The sequence below is a fragment of the Plectropomus leopardus genome, chromosome 9 (genome assembly GCF_026936395.1).
Source record: "Plectropomus leopardus strain MGB_pleo_1.0 chromosome 9, ASM2693639v1, whole genome shotgun sequence".
Classification (NCBI taxonomy): domain Eukaryota; kingdom Metazoa; phylum Chordata; class Actinopteri; order Perciformes; family Serranidae; genus Plectropomus; species Plectropomus leopardus.
Genome location: NC_142184.1, coordinates 11,379,307 through 11,402,162, shown reverse-complemented (window position 1 = coordinate 11,402,162; position 22,856 = coordinate 11,379,307). Strand labels below are relative to the sequence as shown.

The following is a 22,856-nucleotide window of genomic DNA, read 5'->3' as shown; positions in this document are numbered from 1 at the left end:
TCCGGCTAACGTTAAATGCCCTGTGTGAAATACCACCGTAATGAGCGTTAACTGGCTAGTAGCACAAGCTAACAGTAGCTGAGGCGTTAACAGCCGAGTATGGACACCTCAGTACCCGGCTAAATGGGCTAAAACCAAGTGTGTTACAGCAGATAATTAACATTTGGTAGTACAGCATGTAATAAAATTGATCCTAAGGTACCAAATAGTTTAATACTAGAGATGTTTAAGTCCGAACATACACGGATCATTCATTTAAACGGAAGCCTATAATACATTTTGATAAGTTACATTGCTGTAACCCAGACTAATACTCGTTTTACTTACATGGATTAACATTAGCTGGTAAATACTATCAAGCACAGTTAAACGATACTTCTCTCTTACGCCAGACTTAACATGTGACTGATCTGAGCTCAGAGGCGTGGAGGAAGCAATGAATCACCTTTGGTTTAACTCATTAGTCCATCTGCAAAACTGACAGATCTTTCTACTGGAGATTTTCATTTGTGTTATTGTATGCTTTCCTTGTGACCAGGTCAAAGTACCGTTTTGGAGGTTGATTATCAGTGGTGAATGAAGTACCTGAGAGCCATACTTTTTACAGATTACAGATTTCTCACCAGAAAATGACTCTGGTCGAAGTTAAAGTCGCCTATGAGAATACTGAGTAAAGTTGTGAACTATCTGATATTTGTTACACTTATGCATCAAACGTAATTGTATGATAATAAATGTATTTAAGTATTATTAAAGTCTAACTAAGTGCTGTTAGTAAAAAAAAAAAAGCAAGCAGTCAGAATTTTGAGAATTATGAGGTTTATCTTTTCACAACATGCAGCTACATCACTTCAACAATGGTGCTTACTGTTGAAGAAAAACAAGACATCCTTTTACAACTTAAAGGATTTAGAGGACAAAATGCAGTTTTTCCTTCCCATTTCTTAATTTGTCTGTCCATTGCTTCCTCCATTCATCCCTATTTTATTGTGAGAAACTTAGGGGAAATGTAGTGGAATAAAACCACTCATTTTATTTAGGAAATGTAGAGGTGTAAAAGTGAAAGTTGACAGAAATATTAATATTCAAGTACAGACACTCTGTAAAAAAATACTTAATTACTGTAACAAAGCGCTATTTCTTTGTTACATTACACCACTGTTTAACACTGCATTGCACGCCATTGGAAGATAAAATTAAGTTGACCCCAATTGTGTTTACCGTATAATTTTCAGAGATGTAGTGTGCTTAGATCAGTTTCCAGAGACCTACCTTCTGAAATGACTTTACCTCAACTGCAGTTGCTATTTTTGGTCCACAGTTTCATGTGCCATTTTTATGCAGTAGCTAGCTACCATGTGTTAAGACCTGAGGACACAATCAATAATTTATCAGCTTCCTGCCCTGTGTAGTGCTTTGCAGTTAGGACACTTCACAGGGCTTTTATGAGGACCACTTGACAAGAAAAGGATGTGCACACCAAAGGAGTGTAGCATCACTCACAATAACATTACCTTTGTCCAGTTTCTGCACTCACTGACTATTGTTTCTGTTCAGTTAGGAGAAATCAGCTTATGTCGTTGGGTATTTTGTTATTCACAACATCACTACATTTCTTTCGTCTTTCAAAGTTTGAAATTCTCCAAAAAGGCTTTTGGGTACATCACCAACACTGGCTTTAAAGTTTCATTGTGGCAACAAGGCGTGTTCATTGTATGGTGCACCATATTACACAAGTCTTGGTATGTCTGTGTCTTACCATGGATAGACTGTGAGTCATCCTCCAGAGTATTACACGCTCTTCCTCGCAGTCTCATTGATGAGGTAATCGCTCGACTGAATGGGCAAAGCAACTGTAGTTTCACAGTGAGATCAACAGCAGACAGACGTCCTGATGATGTGTGTGTGTGGAGCTATTAGTTAACATGGTTAGACAAGGGAGTCCAGTCCTGTCCATTTCCTGCACTATTGACATGCACTGACTAGGATAGAAGTTTTGCACCTGCAGTGGTTTTGGCAGCCACTCAAAAGAATATGTTCAGTATTGGTGTCGTCAAAAAAATCTGTTTATTGATACATATAATTTCTTAATATTTGAAACCATTTTAATACTAATTTCCGCAGTATCAATTCGCAGGCACCAGAAACGCTTTCACACTCTGTCGTACTGTTTGTTTACAGTTATCCAGCTGTTCTCTGCTACTAGCCAAGAAAAGCAAAGTTGTTGAGATATTACAGCCTTGTTATATTTATCTTGTAAGAAAAAAAAATTATTATTACCTAAATTTTTATTTATGTCTGTGGCATCAAAAATTGTATTGAATATTGATATTTTTCAAGGTATTGTGACGACACTCTTTGGTTTAATATCATGTTGTTGTATATTACATATTGATAAACACTCTGTGTATTAGAGTTACGCGTTTCAATGGTACAGTATAAATGAAAATTTGTCAAACTATTTGGCATTTTTTAGCAAATATGCCAAATACTCTCTTGTTCCAGCTTCTCAGTTGTGAAGATGTGGTGCTTTGCCTTGCATGACAGTAAACTTGATATCTTATGTTTTTTTAAGTGTTGGCTGGACAAAACAAACAATTTGATGCCATTATCTTTGGACATAGGAAATTGTGATGGGTGTTTTTCACCTTTTTCTTATATTTTATGGAACAAACATCCAATTAAAAGTAAGTGGCTGCTCTAGTTTTTTTCATCTATACAGCTTTATGATACAGTTAACTCTGATGACAGTTTTTTAAGAGAGATTGCCTCATATGCACACTGAAACTGATAAAATCATTCCCACTGACTATGGTTTCAACCATTATACCCAGCCCTACTCTGTGGTTTGCAAAAGCTGAATTCAGGCTGGTGCAGGCTCTCCAATGGCCTTCAAGGGGAGACTGTACGCTCATGAAGAGCTATGTGCTATATTAACCCATCATTATGTCATTTTGGGGGAAAATGCTATGCTAAAGAGCATTTTTTTCATCTTTTTGGAGCAGTATACTCTCAAAATGAAGTAAATGTTGCTCAGGTACAGTACCCTATCGTGAAAAGGCGCACAACTTCTCACCCTCTTTGACCTAGGAGACACTTGCCACGTGTCTTTTCATCAGCTGATTAGTCTGTAACCCAGACTGCTGCCCCAGTCCAGCAGGTCAGACTCAGGACTGGACCACAGGAGGATAAGGATATACTAGAGATATCAGACTATACAGCAGAAAAGAATGAATAAACGAAGTCTCCAGAAGTGTAAAGGGTGGACTAAATTATTGGGATTTTGCCTCAATTTAAATGGCTGTTCTCAAGGCAAGATGTTATTTTCCTTTTTATGAGCCATTTTATTTATTTTTGGAATACTACTAACAGCATGTAAAGGAGGACAGATTGTCTAAACGAAATCGTCTGTTTTTGGTTTGATATCCTATTTTTCGTTTTTGATATGTCAGTCTCTTGCTCGGCGTGTGTTGTGTTAGTGGTTTATTTTTCTCTATCAGTATGTCAGCATTATCTGCTAAATGGCAGCCTGCCTGTCTTTCTGTCTAAACAGATAGCCCTCTCTGTCATGAAGTCTGTCCACTGTGCTCGATGATTGGCTGCGTCTCCGCTCACACCTTCAAGCCTGTTTCTTTTATTCATGAAGCTATTGTGGAAAACGGCACAGTTTCCAAATCTGATTTTTAAAACTATGGGTCAACAAACTAATCGTGTAATACCTTAATAATAAGCAGCAGTGGGATGAGAGCCAGTTGACATCAACTCATCAATATAATTTACCAAATAACCCAAATTTGATTGAAAAATATGCAATCTTGGTGCACATCAAAAGATCTAGAGTCGTTAAGTGACGTATAGGTTTCATTCCTCTGATGCAAAATCCTCTATGTACTCAGCATATTTGTGATGCATTTGTCCTATGCATAATGCAGATCTGTAGTTTTCCCAGCTGCAATAAGAATGGTTACTTTTGCAGTAAGTTTAGCAGAGGGCAGCTTTCAAATCAGATTTCAATATACAATATTCTGCTTGTGTGCTTAATCTGTTAGTCAGCAGTCATGCTGAGCCATATGTCGTCTAATCTCTCAGACTACAACTCCTACAGCCTGTCAGCATGCCATATTATCTTATAATAATACTGCTTATCTTGGACAGAGCTTCTGCTGCCACCTCTTTTTTTATATTCTTGGCTTATATCCAGAGTTTCCTAAAAGTTAATCCACAATAAGACAGAATGCTGTTTAAAGGCCTGGGTGTGTAGCTTGCTTTTTTTGTTTATTTAGCTTTGTGCTCCAGTAGAAATGTTGACTTGCACTGTCTCCACATGCAAAGAAGTTCACTCAGCAGCCTAATTAACAGACTCGACTGTAGGTCAAACCCACTCAAGAATGAGCACAGCAGTAATCAAGACTTCTTTAATCCCAAACCGAACCACCGAACCGTTTCACCCAAAATGGAAGAGAAATTAGTCCTGATTTTTTTTTAATACAAAGTACTAATGGCAACAGCATTGGAAATAAGTCAATCATAACACTCATATTTTAGTCTGCTGTGGAGAGCCCATTAGTGGTCACCTGATAGCTCTCAGACAGACCTGCTGATGGAGCCGGAGCATATCCTGGGTCAGAGACTGCATGGCTTTCATAAGTGATGCAGTTCACATGTGATGATCATAGCCGTGTTGACAGGGTTGTAATTGATCCTAATTGTTTTCAAAGCCAGAGGAAGCATTTGGGCCCCTCAAATAAGTGATTCAGAGACAGCTGCTGTCCACATAACTTATCAACCGGAAGATGCAAAGTGAGAATTCTTTTCTCATTCGTTAAGTTTCTCAGCTGGTATGTTTCCTTCAATAACTGGATCCTGCAATTTCTTTAATCAGTTAACTATGTGATCAGTAATTAAGGAATCGTTAAAATCTTACATAATACAAAAGGCAAGTTTAATGAAATGTGTATTTAATACTGAAGTAAATTGGGCATCTGATAACCATTTTTTAGTTATCATTTATTCATTTTGATCAATTAGATAAAAGCAAGTTAAACAAAATGCCAGCCCTCAAAATTGCTGCTCCTGTTCTCACTCCTCTTGTTATTAAACAGATAAATATTTGAGGACCACAAAACAGGATTTTTTTTTTCCTGGACAAAAATTAGATGACTATATGTTTTATGTATAACACATGAAACAAAGGCCCATCCATCTTTAGACCGACAAAAAAGAGTTGTAACCTACAGGGAAAAAAAGAAATGGGTTGCCAAAACACAATTCTATTTACACGATCGGGTGAGTCATGTATCATCCGTTTACTGTTAACATAAAAATAAAAATTTGGCAGTTGTGTAAAGGAAAATATTGTAATCATTAAAAAAGGAAGCATCTGCTGGGAATTAGTTAAATAAAGAGATGAGACAACAGGAGACTAAATGTCCAAAATCTGAAATCTCATCTTTTCTCAGTTTAGGGTGACTTTTAGGATTTTTGGTGTTACATGTTTCCAAGCTACATTTGGGAAAAGACTCCTGTTTTGTCTTTGGATAGAAATTAAGCTTTAAACTATTTCAAACTACATTAACATTCTAAGTTGGTCTGTTTGTATATCCTGTTAGACTGTTTTGCGTGTTGACAGGAAGTCAACATGGACTCAAGTTGTTGCCTAGCAATGCAGTTTGCAGCATATTTTCACATCCAACTCAGTGTGTTTATTTCGATCAAACGAGAGTTGTCGATTGTTCAAATAGTGGAAGATTAACAAAGACTGTTAAGGTGAGATTTGCATAGTTTCATAGGAGGTTTTGTTTTTTACACAGTCATACGCTGTATACCACGATGTACCACATGTCAGGAAGGCATGGCAAAACAGATCACCGCTCAGCCTGCTTTGAAACGTGTACATGCAGATATGTTATTATTCTGTAATGAGGCCCCAGGTACTTGATTCAGCTTGTGTGAGGGTTGTGTAACATGTCATTAAGAAAAATACCACTTTTTACCATGCCATTTTTGTTATTAAACAGATTTCATGTGAACTAACAGATCTGTTTCTGTTAAACAAAACCTGTATACTATCACAGGCTCAGCTGTGGTCTGCAAATTATCCGTTCAATTGTTAGCAGTGAATAATTGAGCAATTCATCTTTATCATCTCTAAATTAGGCTGATGCTCATTCATGCGTTCATTGGTCACGCATTGGCTGATAAATGAACGTGCGATAATTGAAGGTGGGTAGGATTCTGAAAAAGTAAAATAAAGGGTTCAGCTAAAGGCCATTAGCACTACCTGCGCCAAAGGTCCAGAGTCTGGGCAGCTTATCCAGCTCTTAATCACCTCTTGGCCCTGAGCCCAAAGGTAGGTGATATGGAGCTAGGCATTACATCACTTATTGCACTCGGACAGATAAGAATACAGTAGAGTACTTTATGCTTAGGGTGCGAACACTCCACAGTTACAGTCCACTTTACTACGACTGGATGGTCGTAAACAGCATTTAGCCCATTTGTTGTCATTTCTCATAAATCATGCTATCGTAGAACTGAGTGAGAATCGCACGTGTGGGTATTTGGCATAAAAAAGACGGAAATAATCCACTTTATATCTGTGTGTGTGACAGAGTATGGGATGCAGTGCAGCCGTGTAGACACAACAAATGGGACAGAGGCATGTGTTGAGACGCGGGGTGTAGCAGGGTAATTAACTGTGGGAATGTCATGCATCTGTGCTATGAGTACTGAAAGAAGTGTCTCATTCTTTGGAAATAAATGTGCTGTTGTTGGTTGGATGTGCTCTCTGAGAGGCCGGGGCTCCATGAGCGGCTCATGGAGTGGATGCCACAGCCATGTTTGTGTATGTTGGTGGGATTTAATGAGGGCTTCACTGGTGCGGTGAGTCACTGGCTGATGACGGAAGTGCAGCACCCTCCCAATTACAGGGTGTTGGGTTGCTATTTAGATTGAAACCACTACCGGAGAGAATGAACGCTATATTTTCATTATTGATCCAAAACGGGGAGCCTCGAATTTCTTTCATGGTCATCTTATTTTAAGGAAATATTTCATCCATCATGTGTGTCAGTGAGGGCTGTAATTGGGTAAAAGAATTTGTCTTTCAGTCATATGTTGACAGTCAGCCAGCTGTTTAAATAGCATCTACTCAAAACCGCCTCTACATCCCCTCAATTCTTGAAGAAAGCCTGTGGTTTTTCCTAGTTACTCATGCCGTTGCGCTGTAGTTAACTCTGTATCATCCACCACAGCCCTGCTGTGAGCCTGATGACAGAAAAAGAGGCACCCGCCCCCATTCTTGTCCCTGAGTCAGATGGTCTTGGCCTCATTTCAGTATCTGTTGAAGAAACGTGGATCCAAGGTTCATCTGTCGGTCAGCGTCAATATGTCACACATACGTTAAGTAGTCTACCATGTGATGACTCTTGCGATTTTAAGTAAAACAACGCTATTGTTAGAGATTACTGACATCCAGCACTTACGGACCATACGAGCATTTCTTTTGAGTTGTGTTTCTGCCCACCTGGTGAATTCAAGTCCAATATTCAGGCTCTTTTATCTCTATATTTAGTCTCCACTAACTCCTGAGGGAAGTATCTGACTATTTAGCTGCTAAATGCTCCACTTTGTTGTTGTTAACTATGTTTGTCTGCTGTTCGGAGGCGAGCAGGTCCTTTAAGGTGGGTTTTTAGAGGGTTTTTTTTTTAAACAATTGCCTACAGAGTGGTAACAGTGAACCAAAACAGTAAAGCTGCTGGTCAAACAACTACACAGTGAGTTGAAACTTAGTATAAGCAGTTTAAAATACCACAAGAATATACACCATAAAGCTTCTACAAATTGAGTTGTGTATGTAATTCTAATCTCTGCATGCACATGTGAACATAACCTGGTAAACAGAATATGTTGTGAGGGGCTGCCAACTCTCAGAGATCCACAGCGAGACTTATACAAATAACACTTTTCACACGCTCTTACGCCACACGTCCATTTTATCGTGCAGTAAAAACCAATTTTCTAACTGATATCGTCACAGTGCAAGAAGATACTGACAGCTCAGACAGAAAAGACAGAGCAGACCAGCAGTCCTCACTGAGACACACGGCACTAGGACTTTGAAGTCTTTTCGTTCTCTTATAATACTGCTACTGAAAGCTTCCAAAAAGGATAATTATTTAGTAATTAAGTCCTGTTGAGTCTTGTTGTGAAGATACCAAAGAAGTCCAAGTAGGATTTAAAAAATGTTTCCTTATTAGGTTTGCTGAAAAGCTGCTCAAAATGCTCCTAAGACCTGCGCCTAAAATTGTAAGTAGTTTCACTGAATAGTACTGTACAGGAAAGGTATAAGGTAGATTTAAAGTCTTTTAAGTCCGCACAAATAATATTGTGACACATTTAAAATGTCCTCATTTCTAAACTAATATATTAAATGAATAAATGTCATTTGATGCATGATTATAAATATATCTGTTACCTCCTATTATGAATGCAGTCCTTGTAAGTTCAGTGGTGGGGTATTTCACTGGGGAGGATACATTACATAATTATATCTTGTGGTTAAATTTTGTTGTCATTTGTTGTAGTACCACATAGGAAAGCAGAGTTTACAGGGCTGATTGTTGCTGATTGGTCAAACACAAGTAAACAAGTTGATAGCGCATGAGAGAAAGTGAGAGAGTGAACAAGAAAACGAGGAGTGATGAAAACAAAGTGAACAGATGTAAACAGATAAAGATAAATAACCAATCAAGCACTCAGCAGATTGTGTACTTTGGAGACGAGCATTACGGAGTTTAAAATCTCCTTTTCATCCATTTATAACTTCTACTTATGGCTGCTCACTGAACTTTGATGATTTCTAATTATCAGCCTAGAAGCCCAGTGTCAAATTGCATTTATCAAATTACTGTAACTGTGCACATCGAGCAGTACAGTTTGGCAAGCTATAGACTGAGTCTTGCCCCAAAATACTACAGTAATGGTAATGGAAATGGAGCGTGGTGATGAAGACGAAGATCAGCACGAGCACGGCTGCTTGTTTCTGTTTGTTGATTAAATGCTGTGTTGAAATGTGATGTTTTAATTCTGATTCAGATAAACCCACAAAACACGCAACAGCAGTAAAAATAACAGGATAGCTATGTGCTGTTGTTTGTCTGGTCTTAATGGTTCTTCACATGTGTTGGAAATGCAAACAGGAAAGGGCAAAATGGACTTTTTTTTTAGTTCCTGTGGTTCAATGGCTCCTGGAACTGTTTGGTTGTAAAGAGCCCGGATCAGAGAAAGCAGAGCTGTCTTGTCTGACAGTCCCCAGAGCAAAGGGACTGTGAAGGACAGTCCCCAGAGACAGACTGACGTCAGCGGAGCAGAACCAGCAGCAGGTTTGCAGGAAACATAGAGGCAGCTTAAGTGCAGTCTGATGGAGGCAGCAATAAGGGCAAAGTGCACGTTTGCTTTTCAGATAGACCATGTTTATGGTTTTGTGTTTTGGCATTTTATAGGCCCCAGCTGGATTATGTCTAGTGCGCAGTTTTATTTTATTTTTGCTTTCTTTCTGAAGTCGAATGTGACAAAGAGCAGATTTCTTGCTCTGATCTTTCTGTTTTCTTTTTTTTTTGTCTCCTTCTGTCAACAGTCAGCAATAGGAAGGCTCCTCCTCCAGTCCCACCCCGCACCACATCCAAGCCCCTCATCTCAGTGACGGTGCAGAGCAGCACAGAGTCGGCCCAAGACGTATACCTTGACCAGCAGGACCGCGGCAGCGAGGCAAACAGCCAGTCAGGACGCAGCAACTCCTCCGACAGTCTCTGTAGCATCCGCACGGGCAGTCTGGCTAAGGGGACCCGACCTCCACCAGTCCCTGTCCCTGCTGCAGCACCTGCACCCGCTGCAGGCTCTGCACATCCCGTTCCGGCCCCTCGTGAACTCCCTCCCACCACCATCACCACCGTCACCACTACCACCACTTCTACATCTACCCAGCCCCAAAATGACACCCTGAGTGTTGGTATCACCCTAGAGCAGCCCCCGACTGCAAACAAGAGGAAACTGTCCTCTATCGGAATCCAGGTAAGAGCTGTCAGATTTTTAATTTGTGATCGCCATAATGGGAGGAGACTGAAGCCACAATCACAGCTGTATTTGACTGGTTTTCTGTCTGTCCATGATTTCTCAGGTGGATTGCATTCTGCCAGTCCTAAGAGAAGAACCACTATCCCTGACTGCACCCCTCAAGTTCCAGTCAATTGGAGTTCAAGTGGAGAACGGCAGGCCGTAAGTTCACACACACATCTGATGGCACGGTTAATGTTTCGTTTCGGACAGAATGAACATGGTTCCAGCAGATCCTTAATAAGTCTTAAAGGCATTGAATTAATTAATTTAAAAAAAAATAAGGCCTTAATAGGTATTAAAATGTCTTCAATCAATCATTCAAAAGTCTTAAATGAACATAGAAAATAGGATTTTATTAATTTATTTTTTATATTCCATTGTAAAATTTCAAACTATGTGAAAACATTTTTTATTTCATTTATTATTGTTATTATTATTATTTTATTTTTTATTTTTTAATTGACCTGACGAAGTGGGATGGAAACGTCTTTAATAAGACTACTTGTCTGGCACGGAGTAATTGTGCAGGTGTTACCTTTTTTCCTCATAAAAGTTTTTTGAAAGCTTTGCACCAACGCAAAGTGTGTGTAAGGATCCTTTTTTCAACCCATCAATAGCCAGTATTCATAAAAATATGCAGTCAGGATTAATGCTTTCTGCTTGATCCAGAGGGCGGTGGGGTTGGTGCTGTGTGGGTGAGGGGTTGGAGGATTAGCAGCGACTACCAGCCAGCTTTGCCACGTGCTTTATTTATTTATAGATACTCCTTAGGTACTCCGTTTTTTTAAAATACTTCACTACAACTGATCTCTCACTCCTGCGGGCAGCGTCCTCCTGCCTGCTCCACGTCCACACGTCCACACACCATTGACTGCGTGAGGAGGAGAGGGAGAGAGATTACGCTGCATATTTTAGTTGTCCTTCTGCACTTACTAAAGGCTACTTGTTGCATTGCTGCAACAAGTAGGGAGTTTTTTTGTACTTCTCTAATGATTGAACAGCAAAAGAAAGTTGTTTACAGAAAAAGAAATCAACATGATGGACTTGTTGTGGTGCTCTTCTGCATATTATACACTATGCAGAATGGGTATCTAAGCTTTTTTTAACAGGGGCCAGATTAGATCATATGAAAATACCTCCATCTCGCATCAAATGGGTTATTAAAAAAATCACTTACAAATGACACAACCACAGCTATTTTATCTTTAAGTGAAAAGTATTCAACTTTCCACCGCTCCTCAGCAGCAGCCCTCACTGTTGACTTTATGTGTCTTCGCTGTGGCCGTGTCTGCTACCTGCTGTTAGGTAACCGTTAGTTTGCCTGTTTACCATCTGTTTATGAAAACACATTAGTTTTGCAGTTCATACTTGGTGCATGTCTTCAAGCTGTATGATTATCTTGCAATCGTCAGGTGAATAAAAATAAATGCAAAGCGATCTTTCTTGATTAACCAATATTTTGTTAATCACGTGGTAAATTTTGAAAGATGAGCCAAAGGCCGTTTGAAATAAGTCTGAGGGCCATGATTGGCCCGCCACTGAACTTTGGACATGACTGTTGTACAGTAACACAGCATTTATATTCAGCTTACACTGCCACCTGGTGGAGATCCCACGACACTACAAAGCAGTCAAACAGACCAAGAATACTGCTATACAAACAGCTGCATCAGAACAAAAAAATAATGCTGTCAGCTGATGTCACTCACAGACAGTCTGTAGCGTTGGCAAAAAAAACATCATCAGGCATCCTTACATTTATTTATTTAAGAAAGCTCTACTTATTATTACTTTTTATTATTGTGACAATGATTTCCACTATCTTACACAGGCCCTGACCTCCTGTCTGCTGTAGCTCCTCAGGCTTTTCCCTCTGTAACTGCACTCACTGTCACTCTGTCACTTGTGTGGCTGGTGAATCTGCAGTCTGTGCAGCAGACTGTTGCTGGGGTCATTCAGCAGTCAGCCTGGCAGCAGCACAGCAGTCCAGGGCTCTGATTGATGTCCTTTTACTCTTGTTTTGACTTGAGTGAGCTGAACATAGTGAGAAAAGCGGCATTTAAATTTTTCCGGTGCACTGTAATTTCCTTTAATCACATTTTGTTTGACAGCCTGCTTCTTTTTGTCCTGCTCATTATCTCTGAAGCAGCAGTCATCTAAGCTTTTATCTTGTATACCTGATTTGTTCCTCATTCACTCCCGGCTTCCTGTCCTCGATACTGTGTCTTTTCTGACTCTTTGTGGTCCTTTGCGATAGATGATACTGCACCACCAGCTGCCGTGACGGCCTGTCAGTTATGCTCACTGACCCCAAACTGTTACTGTGGACCATGTTCAACACATCACTTCATTGTCTCATTTATTTAACTGTCTGTCAGAAGCTGATGTTTATGCATGTCTCTGCAGTCTCAGCCGGGACAGCAGCATGGCCTCCAGACAAAATACAGAGACCGAGCCTCAGGAGCCCCAGGATGCCGCACCCACAGAAAACAACACAGCCAACTGCACCAACAGTCAAACAGTGAATGCCACCGCACCCAACAGACAGGACAAAGCCATGGAACAGCAGCCCCTTAAACACACCTCAGCCCCATCGAGGATAGCAACCTCGCCCCCGGAGTCTCTGGATCCGGCTTTAGACCCGTCCTCGCTGCCACCGCCAGATCCCAGCCTGGAAAACGCGAACTGCAGCGCCCAAGGAGATGCTGTACAGCCCAGCACGCCGGCTTGCCTCCGGGACGGTAACTGGTTTCTGAAGCTGCTGCAGGCAGAAACGGGGCGCATGGAGGGCTGGTGTCAACAAATGGAGCAGGAGACCAAAGACAACAAGCTGTCAGAGGACGGTAAGAGGCAGCATTTTATGACAGCAAAACATTAAAGCCCAAGCTGTCATTTCAAGAGTTGTGTATCCAGATAAAATTCAGTTAATATTTCAGACACTTTTTATGCACTCTTATTAGGATTGGCATTTTAAGTAAGTTCCATATTCAAGTGATAGCATTATATTATTACAAAGTACTTAATTACTCTAAAAAAATCAACAAAAACAAGTGCAATTTAAAATTTAATTAATTTATGTTCAGGTTGGCCAGTGATTACTCTGTTTATTGTACTAATACTAATGTCCAAATCAAGTACTTACATACTCATGCCTAGGATTGTGTTAACATACCAGTGCAGACAATAACAGTGATTTTAGAATGAAATACACACACGATAATATCATGTAGATAATCCAGCACCTCTGTCTCTTTACATTTCACTTCGTCTCCTTCCCTTAACGCTGTCTGGTTGCCTTTTTCAGTGTCTATTTATTGAATTTGCTCTTTTTGTATAATTTTATACACTTATGGTTACAGACTATTTCTGCTTCCCTACACTTTAACTTTTTAGCACAATTCATTTTCCAAAAAAAGAGACAAAATGCACAATAAACATAAGATGATTTTGTAAATGTTCTATAAATATCACAATAATAATTACTGTGAACTGTTTTTTGGTCACAATATTCATGTAGTGAAAATCCGATATCATGCTAGCCCTACTCATGTCTAGACCTAAGACTCACGCACGTGAAGCATATGCAGCTCTTTTGGCCACGTTAGAAATCTGAATGCAGTCCATGTTGTTGTCACCGGGCTACGTGCATATCAGGGTCTGCTATACTCCAGGTTAGAGAGGGGCGGTGGTGGTACCCCTGAAACTGCTCTGTTACTACCAAAATGAGCTGTATAATGATTTCAGATGTAAAGTCAGACAAAGGGAAGATGGAAAATAAAAACACAACATAAAAGTAATAAGAAATGTAAAGTTAATGGCTGGTCAAGTCAGTAACATGAAGAATTTAATTGACGTCCCCGTTAGTCCACAGACAGGAGACTAGGTCAAGTCTCGTCCACATTAACAGGACAATGAGACAAAGCACTCCACAGTCATTACTGCCATCGACTCCCAGTAACGCTGCTCATTGGAGGGAGAGTACACTTTGTTTCAGCTGTGACGGAGCAACCGCAGAGTCATTTCAGTTTTTCATATCCCAGAATACCACTCAGGCTTTTAGGCAGATCCATCTCTGCAGTGTCTTAAATATGAATGAGCAAGGAGCAGCGTAGATGTAGAGGCTCCGTCAGATGATCATCCCTTCTGCTCTCTGTGGACCTGAATTATGAATTTCCATTTACATGCAAATATTAGAGGCGGAAAATAGCTGAATAAAGAGTAATTTGTTATCCTCTTCAAGATTGAGTTAATATATAACTTCCGAGGAAATCATTTACTGTCACAGAATGTTAATTTGTAAATGTAAAGATAAATATTTTATCATGAGACAACAGGAATAATATACATAGTTGCTCACTTATATGTCTTAATGCAGCGCTCCTTTTATGTGTTGTCTCTATATCTGCCTTTTTACATCGTTTTTGTCATGTTGTGTTTCTTTTCTCAAGCTCGACGTGTTTCTATCTTGCCACATCTTGTCGGAGATTTATGATTTTCTTCTCTTTTGCAGTGTTGGGGACGATCCGCAGTGCAGTTGGCAGCGCTCAACTCCTTATAACACAGAAGTTCGAGCAGTTCAGAGGGCTCTGTAACGAGAACTTGGTGAGTAGTTTCATTACATCCTATTAATCTCTCTCTCGATGCGCTACCCTGTTAGTCTCTCAAACTCCTCCTGACCCAGTTATCTTTCATCTGTCTCCTGCCAGAATCATTCGTCCCACACACACTGACATACAGAAGTCTCTCCATTCATTACATTTAGAGAGGAAATGATCTTTTTAGGCAGAAATATGAAATCCTTGAGGATGTATCCAGTCAGATTCATTCAGATTGATTTTTCTTCAATTGTCTCACTTGACTTTATGTCCTGCTGTTCCTCCCTGCCAGATTTTCTCTGTTACAGGTCCAATAGTGTTGAAATTTAATCATTTCTGAAAGTCGATTGGTGTCAAATGTTCCCGTCATTAATTTGCTCGAAGAGGGTCTGACCAGAAATTGTGATTTGATTCCCTCTGATTCGACCAAAATCTTTCATCTATCACTTCACTCCACTGTCTTCGTTTTCCTCTACTAGAACGTAAACGCTAACCCACGACCAACAGCGCAGGACCTCGCAGGGTTCTGGGATCTGCTACAGCTCTCAATAGAGGACATCAGCATGAAGTTCGATGAGCTTTACCAACTGAAAGCCAACAACTGGCAACTTCCTGAGAAATCAGCGAAGAAGGTGAAGTTTGGTGCCAGATAGTTCTCGTTATACTGAAGTTTTTTAGAGTAGAGAAGTACAGTAAGTAGAGCTGTTTTAAGTAATCAATTCGTTGTCCATTAAATGTCAATCTGCAACAGTTAATCAATGCCAAACATTCACTGGTTTCAGAAGTGAGAGTGTGTTGATTTTCTGTTTAGATTATTGCAAGTAAAGTGTCTTTGGGGTTTATGGACTTTTGGTCCAATGAAACAATCTATATTAAGAAGGATAATGACAGTTTTTGATATTTTTCATAATTAAAGTGATTAATCGATTAATATAGAAAGTGATCATCAGATGAAAACCGTTAAGTTGTACTTCTAAATACATCAACGGCAGTGGAGATTGTGTTTTCAGCTTGTACCACACTGTAATTCATCTCTTTTCTTCAGGATGAAAACAAGCAGCTTCCATCATCTGTGCCAAAGAAGCCGACTAAACCCAAACTGTCAGCGGGCAAGGACAGAAGCGTGGACTCTGCCGTGGACAAACAGCGGCAAGAAGCCAGGAAACGTTTGATGGCAGCGAAACGCGCAGCATCAGTACGACAGAACTCCGCCACGGAAAGTGCTGACAGCATCGAAATCTACGTCCCCGAGGCCCAAACCCGCCTCTGAAAGTGAACCAGCACCGATCATCGAGCAAAACCCAGACTCACTTCAGACATTCATTGACGCAAAACACACAGACAGAACTGAGACGAACACACAGATGTACAACGGATGCACAGAGGTCCGATCCCTCCGAGCAGCACAGCTGATGAAACGCAGGGATCACAGAATAATGCAGATCACCACCCTGCTGCCATGGGACAAAAATAACCTTGACAGATGTTTAATACTATTGTTATTATTGTTATTATAATAATTATTATCTCCTAAAGTATATCAGGACTGTCTTAAATGTGCAAGTATCTTGGATAAGGACATCCTGTACCTTGTGAGCTGAAGAATCTTGGTATCCCAGAAGTTTACTCTCTTAAAAACTCCCTTCACTGCTGAGTCTACCGGCAAGTTGTGGCTGCCTGGTTTACGAGCTGAGCTACCATCCACACACACTCAGGACACACATGCAGGTGTACTCACTGTCCACAGAGTCTTCCTGTTCTCTATTTGTATTAGGCTGCCACTCGTCGGGTGTGGCGTGCACGCTTTACCGTGTCCGCGTCATGAGATGGTGTTACTCAGAGGTTTAAAATGCAGAGAGAACCAGAGGAAGGCAGTAGCATATATATTATAAATATCACACTATTACAATGTTCATTTTGTAAATGTTGTATACCAGATTATTTGTTAGAAAGAGGTCAGTGTTCAGTACCAAGGTAGTTTTTTATAGATCGAGTACATGTACTGTCATGATATATTAGCACTTGATGCAATCATTCACTCCACCTCTCTCTCTCCTTTTTTCACAAACGCACACTACGCAGTCTGTGTCTGTGAATACCCATCGTTAAAGTCTTACGTTTTAGTTTTTTCTTTTTTTTTTTGTGAAGGGATGTGAGGAATGACTGTCCTGCCAGTGAGCTACAGAGGAATGTATGAAATCGTATGCATTTACAGCTCATGTTCGACTTGATCACTGCACTTTTCCATTCACCTCGGATCAAGTTTGCTCACCTTCGTTTGCCTAATCATTCACTGCATCCTCACGTGATGTAGGGGACCAAGACATTCACCACTCGATAATGGCATTCCCATTCAACCAGACGACGTGCGATAGGGTGGGGGTTTATGTGCCACTGGAAAGGAAGTAGAACAGCAATAATAAAGTAAGAGCGAGCAATGCAGAAGGTACCCAGTCTTAAATTATTAACATTTCCAATAAACTTTCTTAGCATGAAGGATGAATGTTTATGTCTTTGATGAACTGACTGCCCTTGAAATGACTAAAATCTCAGGTTGAACAGACTCAACAGTTGGAAACCACTATGGGTGGACTATTTATTAAAAATTAACTGGCCAAATGCTTAGAGCCAATGACAAATATTTAAAATCCAAACCTACTAAGTAAGAAAAATTAGGGTTTGGTGCAGTGAAGTAAAGGTTTAATTTGACTGCTAAAATCGGCAGTCGTTGCCCTTTCTAGCAGCTTGAACTCCCACCCATGTTTTGTTGAGAATGAACTGTGGTACATTTTCTTTTTTTTATTTAAATTTTACTGTCATTTTACACATATTGAGGTCAACCTAAACGTCTTGTCTTCTTGTCTTGATTTGTGTAATTAAAATAATTAATGGTGCTGCGAGGGACTAAATATTGTGCCAAGACGGCAACGATCATCAACATTTCAGTGTCACTTGAAGAAACTTATTTAAAGTGATTTCCGTTTTTTAAAAAATATAATCTGCCCATGAAATCAGCTGTCTGTGTGCACATTTTTAGCTAAGTTTGTTTGTGTTTGCATCACTCCAGATAACGCTATGCCTCGTCTCTGTCTCTCGTGACGCTTTTGAGTGTGGGACTGGAATATTTTCCACGTTTCTCATATGAAAACACAAGTAGTGCCAAAGGGTACACGGGTGGAACTGGGCATAGCAGATACTCGAGCACACGTGTAGGTTGACTCACTAGTTTTGTTTTGTTTTTTTTCTTTTTATTTAGTAAGAGCTGGCTCTCCCCCTACTGGTCAGTCCTTGCGTGACACTCCAGACATCTTCTGCTCCATTTTGAATCTTTTAGTTGACATCACACAAGAAATGACGTTGAACTGGGAATGCTGACACGACACCAAGTTGTTGATTTTTCTTATTCTCTTGTTTGTATTACATCAACAATGGACATGTGCATTTCATTGTCCAAAGAAATCATTAAACATCCCTTTGCTACATGTCCTGGTCATCATTCTTGCTGTCGTTTCTTTATCGCACTCATCCATAATAAACTGGTAATATTAGCTGCTGAGTTAATATTACACACAGATAAATCAGAATACGCATTAGAATTAGACCTTTTTATTGTTACTGTGTAATCTCTAAAAGCATGGCCTTCTTACATATAAAAATATACAAAGATCCTTGCCAGTGAATTTCCAGTACTCCTTTAAATGGGTCTTGCAAATGATCTGAAACTGTTCAATCTGTGTAAGGCATTCAGGGTATGTACTGTGCGTAGGAGTTTATAACTGTGACAAACGGTGGAAAGTCCTTTATTTCATATCATGTGAGAGCTGGATCCCTTTATTTGCCCACATACTGAACTTTAAGAGAGCTGATCAGGGATCCTCAGACGGTTTGTTTACCAGTACTTCCTGAGTTTCAAAGGGCTACAAAACGGACAAACGGTGACCACAACTCTGGAGGCAGATTATTACGTGGATGACGCAGCGAGAGAAAACGAGCAAAAACTATGTAGTTCCAGATCTTCTTGTACTGACAAACATTATTTTACAAAATAAGCACATATCTTACAGACAAAGGGTTGTTTAATGTTAATGGTGTGTTAGTTAGACACTGTGAGGCTAGTTTCTTTTCAGAGAATACAGAAATTGTGATTGCAACGCGTTAACGTGGCATATTTTCTGTATGAAATAAGATGTAGAATTAAAGAGGAATGCCACTCAATTTTTTTGAATGCATGTATGTTTTTCCTCTGATATATAAACAAATTACCTCAATTCTATTTACTGTTGTTCTTGGATCTGGAACAGAAAAATTAGTGTCCAGAAAACTTGTGATCCCAAAGCCAGTTTTGTCTCTTCTTTTGTGCTCAGTTGTTTTCAGTGTTTTATAACTTAAAATAAAACGAGGGTCAGCAAAACACTTTCATCTGGTCCACTTAGTACGTGGTCATGCAAATAATACTCAACAAGGACAGCGATGTACGATACATATGGACATGTACTATATGGTCGAAAGTATGTGGACACCACAGACGCTAGCAACAGTTGTGGCTGAAAGCATTTTGTCTTTAAGTTGTCCCTCCGTCCGTCTTTCCCATATCTGTGGATATGTAGGTATCTCAAGTTCGCCTAGAGGGAATTTCTTCAGATTTGGCACAAACGTCAATTGGAACTCAACAATGAACTAATTAGATTTTAGTGTTCAAAGGTTAAAGGTCAAGGCCACTGTGACCTTGCATCCATCTCATCCTCGTGAACCAGATATCTCGATAATGCCTTAAAGGGATTTCTTCAGATTTGGCACAAACTTCCATTTGAACTCAACAATCAACTGATTAAAAATTGGTGGTCAGAGGTTAGAGGTCAAGGTCTCTGTGACCTTGTTTCCATTTCAGTCTTGCGAACATGATATCTCAAGAGGGTCTTGAGGGAGTTTCCTCAAATTAGGCACAATTGTCCTCCTGGACTCAAGGATTTACTGATACGATAGGGATCATCAAAGGTCGAGTCACTGTGTCCTTGTGTCCATCTAATTTTTGTGAATGTAATATTTTAATAAGGCCTGGAGGGAATATTCTCAAATTTGGCACAAACATCCACTTGGACTCAATAATGATCTGATTAAAATTTGGTGGTCAAAGGTCAAAACACGTTTTTTTCCATAAGTCCAGAATTCATCTGTATAAATTTGAAGCATTGTTGACTGTCATGGCTGGACAAAATCTGGACAGACATGGATGTGAAATGCTACTGTAACTTGACTGTTTTGGAAACATACAACCAGGACGCGGGCATAGTAGTTTCGATAAAGTGCCGCCTTTGAACTATTTTTTCAGCTGAATTCCCCCTGACAAGCAAAAAACATTTTTAAAAACAAATGTAAATGTTAACATGACATTTTTTTGTGGCAGTTGACAGTTTTTGGCAGTTAATGATTGCACTGAAAATAGGAGTATTGAATATCAAACATGGTTAATCAAATTTACATTCATTTTTTTCTAACTTATTAAACGTATTATACGTATATTACAATTATTTTAGGAATTATGCATGACTGATATTTTGAATTAAAAATAATTTTTAAAAAAAACTTAAATCTTAATTATTTTTAAGTCTCAAATACCTCCTGTAGTACTCCCAAATACCCCAAGGAGTACCCGCACCTCCATCTGAAAGACACTGTTTACGTCAACTGCATATTTTAGTGTGTATCTGTGGCAACAGTTTGGTGAAGGTCCTCTCCTGTTTCAACATGACAATGCTTCTGTGCACAGACAAGGTCCATAAAGAAATGTTTCTCTCAGTTTGCTATGAAACATCTTAACTTGCCTTTGTGCAGATCCCCGGCTTTAGACCCATCCAATACTTTTCAGAATAATTGGAACACCAATTCCTACCAGGCCTTACATCAGTGTCCAATTTCACTAAATCTCTTTTAGCTGAATGGGAGCAAATTCCTGCAGTGAGGGTCCAACATGTTGAGGAAAGCCTTCCCTGCAGAGTGGAGTCTGTTAGAGCTGCAGATTAGTCCTCATGGTTATAGAATGAAACATTCAGCAATCACACATGAGTTTTATGTGCTGGTGTCCACATACTTTTGGCCATATAGTGTCTACAAGGGAAAAAAACAATGACACCTGACTGAGACAAAAAGATAAGCACATAAGAACTGCTGACAAACAAATAATGCTTACCTCACCCACACCTTTGCACTGCATCTTTTCACACACCCTCCTCCATTCAAACTTCGCCAAGACAGATCCGTCATGGTGATAACAAACAATCCTGATCCTCATCTACTCCAGGAATGGTGGAGCCTTTAGTACCATGGACACCTTTGGGAGAAACACTAAATTAAAGTATGAAAGCAGACGATATAGTTGGTGATTTTATTTACATGCTGTCATATTAGTGAGGGTAGGTCCATGACCTTTTGACATTGCCATATAAGATATAGCCAACAAAACAATGACATACTATTGAAATACTGAAGTAGTTTGATTTGGGAAAAGATGTTAAACTTTATTCTGTTACCAGTTTACAACAGGGGTTTCATGGGTGAGTGAGTGCATAATTCAACTTTCTAAAGCAGTGCTTGACAAGAAAAGGCGAGAGAAACAAGAAAGTTTAGATTTACACTCTAGGTGTGGGTTTAGAGGGACACCTTTGAATCTCATAGTTCCCTGTGACATGATAACTCCCTTTATACACCTGAGAAGAATTTAAAACATGTAATCAACATTACATGAACTCTTTCAGTTTAGTGGCCTCCTCCTTTAACGATCATGCCATGGGATGCAGCCATGCGCATCTCCCTGCGTCACAGCTGCTGGCCACAGCGCCTCCTGCAGGAGAGAAGCTGAGATGACCAAAATAAGACAGCCTTTAAAATAAAATCATGGCATTGGTTTAAATCATCTTATGCTATCAGTCAGTTAAGGAGTTATTTACATAGTTCAAAATATATTGTTGAAATCTTTTTTTTAATATTACTCAATCAAACAAAAATGTTTTTAGCATCAGAAAATATAACTTTTGTTAACTTGCATATGTCTATTTAATACTACTTAAAACTGCTACTTCACTAAATGTTTTCATGTCACTATATTTATCTCACAGCTTTAGTTACTAGTTACTTTCTAAATTATGAGTTTACATGTAAAACATAATCATCTTATAGAAGAGAATACAATAATATATACAACTGTTATAAAATGATCACCACCTTAAAAAATAGTAGAATGGTGTGTGTGTGTGTGTGTGTGTGTGTGTGTGTGTGTGTGTGTGTGTGTGTGTGTGTGTGTGTTAATTAATCAGTAACAATAATCCAAAAATATAGCCTATACAATAACACTTGCTAATAATACATATGTACGTAAAAAAAATATTGCATGCAATACTTTTACTTGTGATGGATTATTTTTATTGTGTGGTATTGCTACTTTTTTTTTTTTTTTTTTACAATATATTTATTTAGTTTTCAATTTCCTCCCATACAGAGATAAGGGACAATAAAAACTTAATCAAACATGAACAGTAAACTGTACCCTAACATAATAGCAAACTAATTTTAGTGACAATATTGAGGACGACAGTGATAATACCAATAGATATACACACAATTATAACAGATACATAAGGAAGAAAGACACACGCAACAAGAATAAGAAATAATACTGAGAAAGAAAAAAAGGAAAAGTTAAGTGTTACTTGTTGTAATTACAAGAGATTGACGTGCTAAGTACATATATTATAATATTGACTGAAGAGTTTTAGTACACCTGGGCAAATAAGGTCTCAGAAGAGTCCTGCAGATGCAGCTTCATGTTTGAGCCTGGACAACATTATTAAGAGAAGATCTCTCATGTAAAAACTTTTCAAAGTCTCACCAGCAGTTTTTGTCAAACAGAAACGGCCTCTTCCTTAGATTAAACATAACCCTGAAGGTGATGATGGCATTGCTATTTTACGAAAGTAAAATATCTCAATACTTCCACCAAAGGTCAAAATGTCAAATGATAATAATAATAATAATAATGATAATAATAATAATAATAATAATTATTATTATTATTATTATTATTATTAGTAGTAGTAGTAGTAGTAGTAGTAGTAGTAGTAGTATTATAACTAGTTTCTTTATCTTTTTATT

General features: G+C 39.1%; 1 protein-coding gene across 5 annotated transcripts in view; it reads left to right on the top strand.

The window, feature by feature from the left end:
* dlgap4a (discs, large (Drosophila) homolog-associated protein 4a) overlaps positions 1–18,193 on the top strand; it is a 105,645-nt gene extending 87,452 nt beyond the window's left edge. For all 5 annotated transcript variants that reach the window (XM_088081970.1, XM_088081974.1, XM_088081971.1 and 2 more), the window contains 6 exons: positions 9,638–10,071; positions 10,178–10,275; positions 12,523–12,959; positions 14,627–14,718; positions 15,191–15,343; positions 15,757–18,193. In XM_088081970.1, the coding sequence (XP_087938096.1) occupies positions 9,638–10,071; positions 10,178–10,275; positions 12,523–12,959; positions 14,627–14,718; positions 15,191–15,343; positions 15,757–15,981 (1,439 nt within the window). In that variant the 3' untranslated portion in view covers positions 15,982–18,193. The remainder of the gene's footprint in view (positions 1–9,637; positions 10,072–10,177; positions 10,276–12,522; positions 12,960–14,626; positions 14,719–15,190; positions 15,344–15,756) is intronic.
* Positions 18,194–22,856: the final 4,663 nt, after the last annotated feature.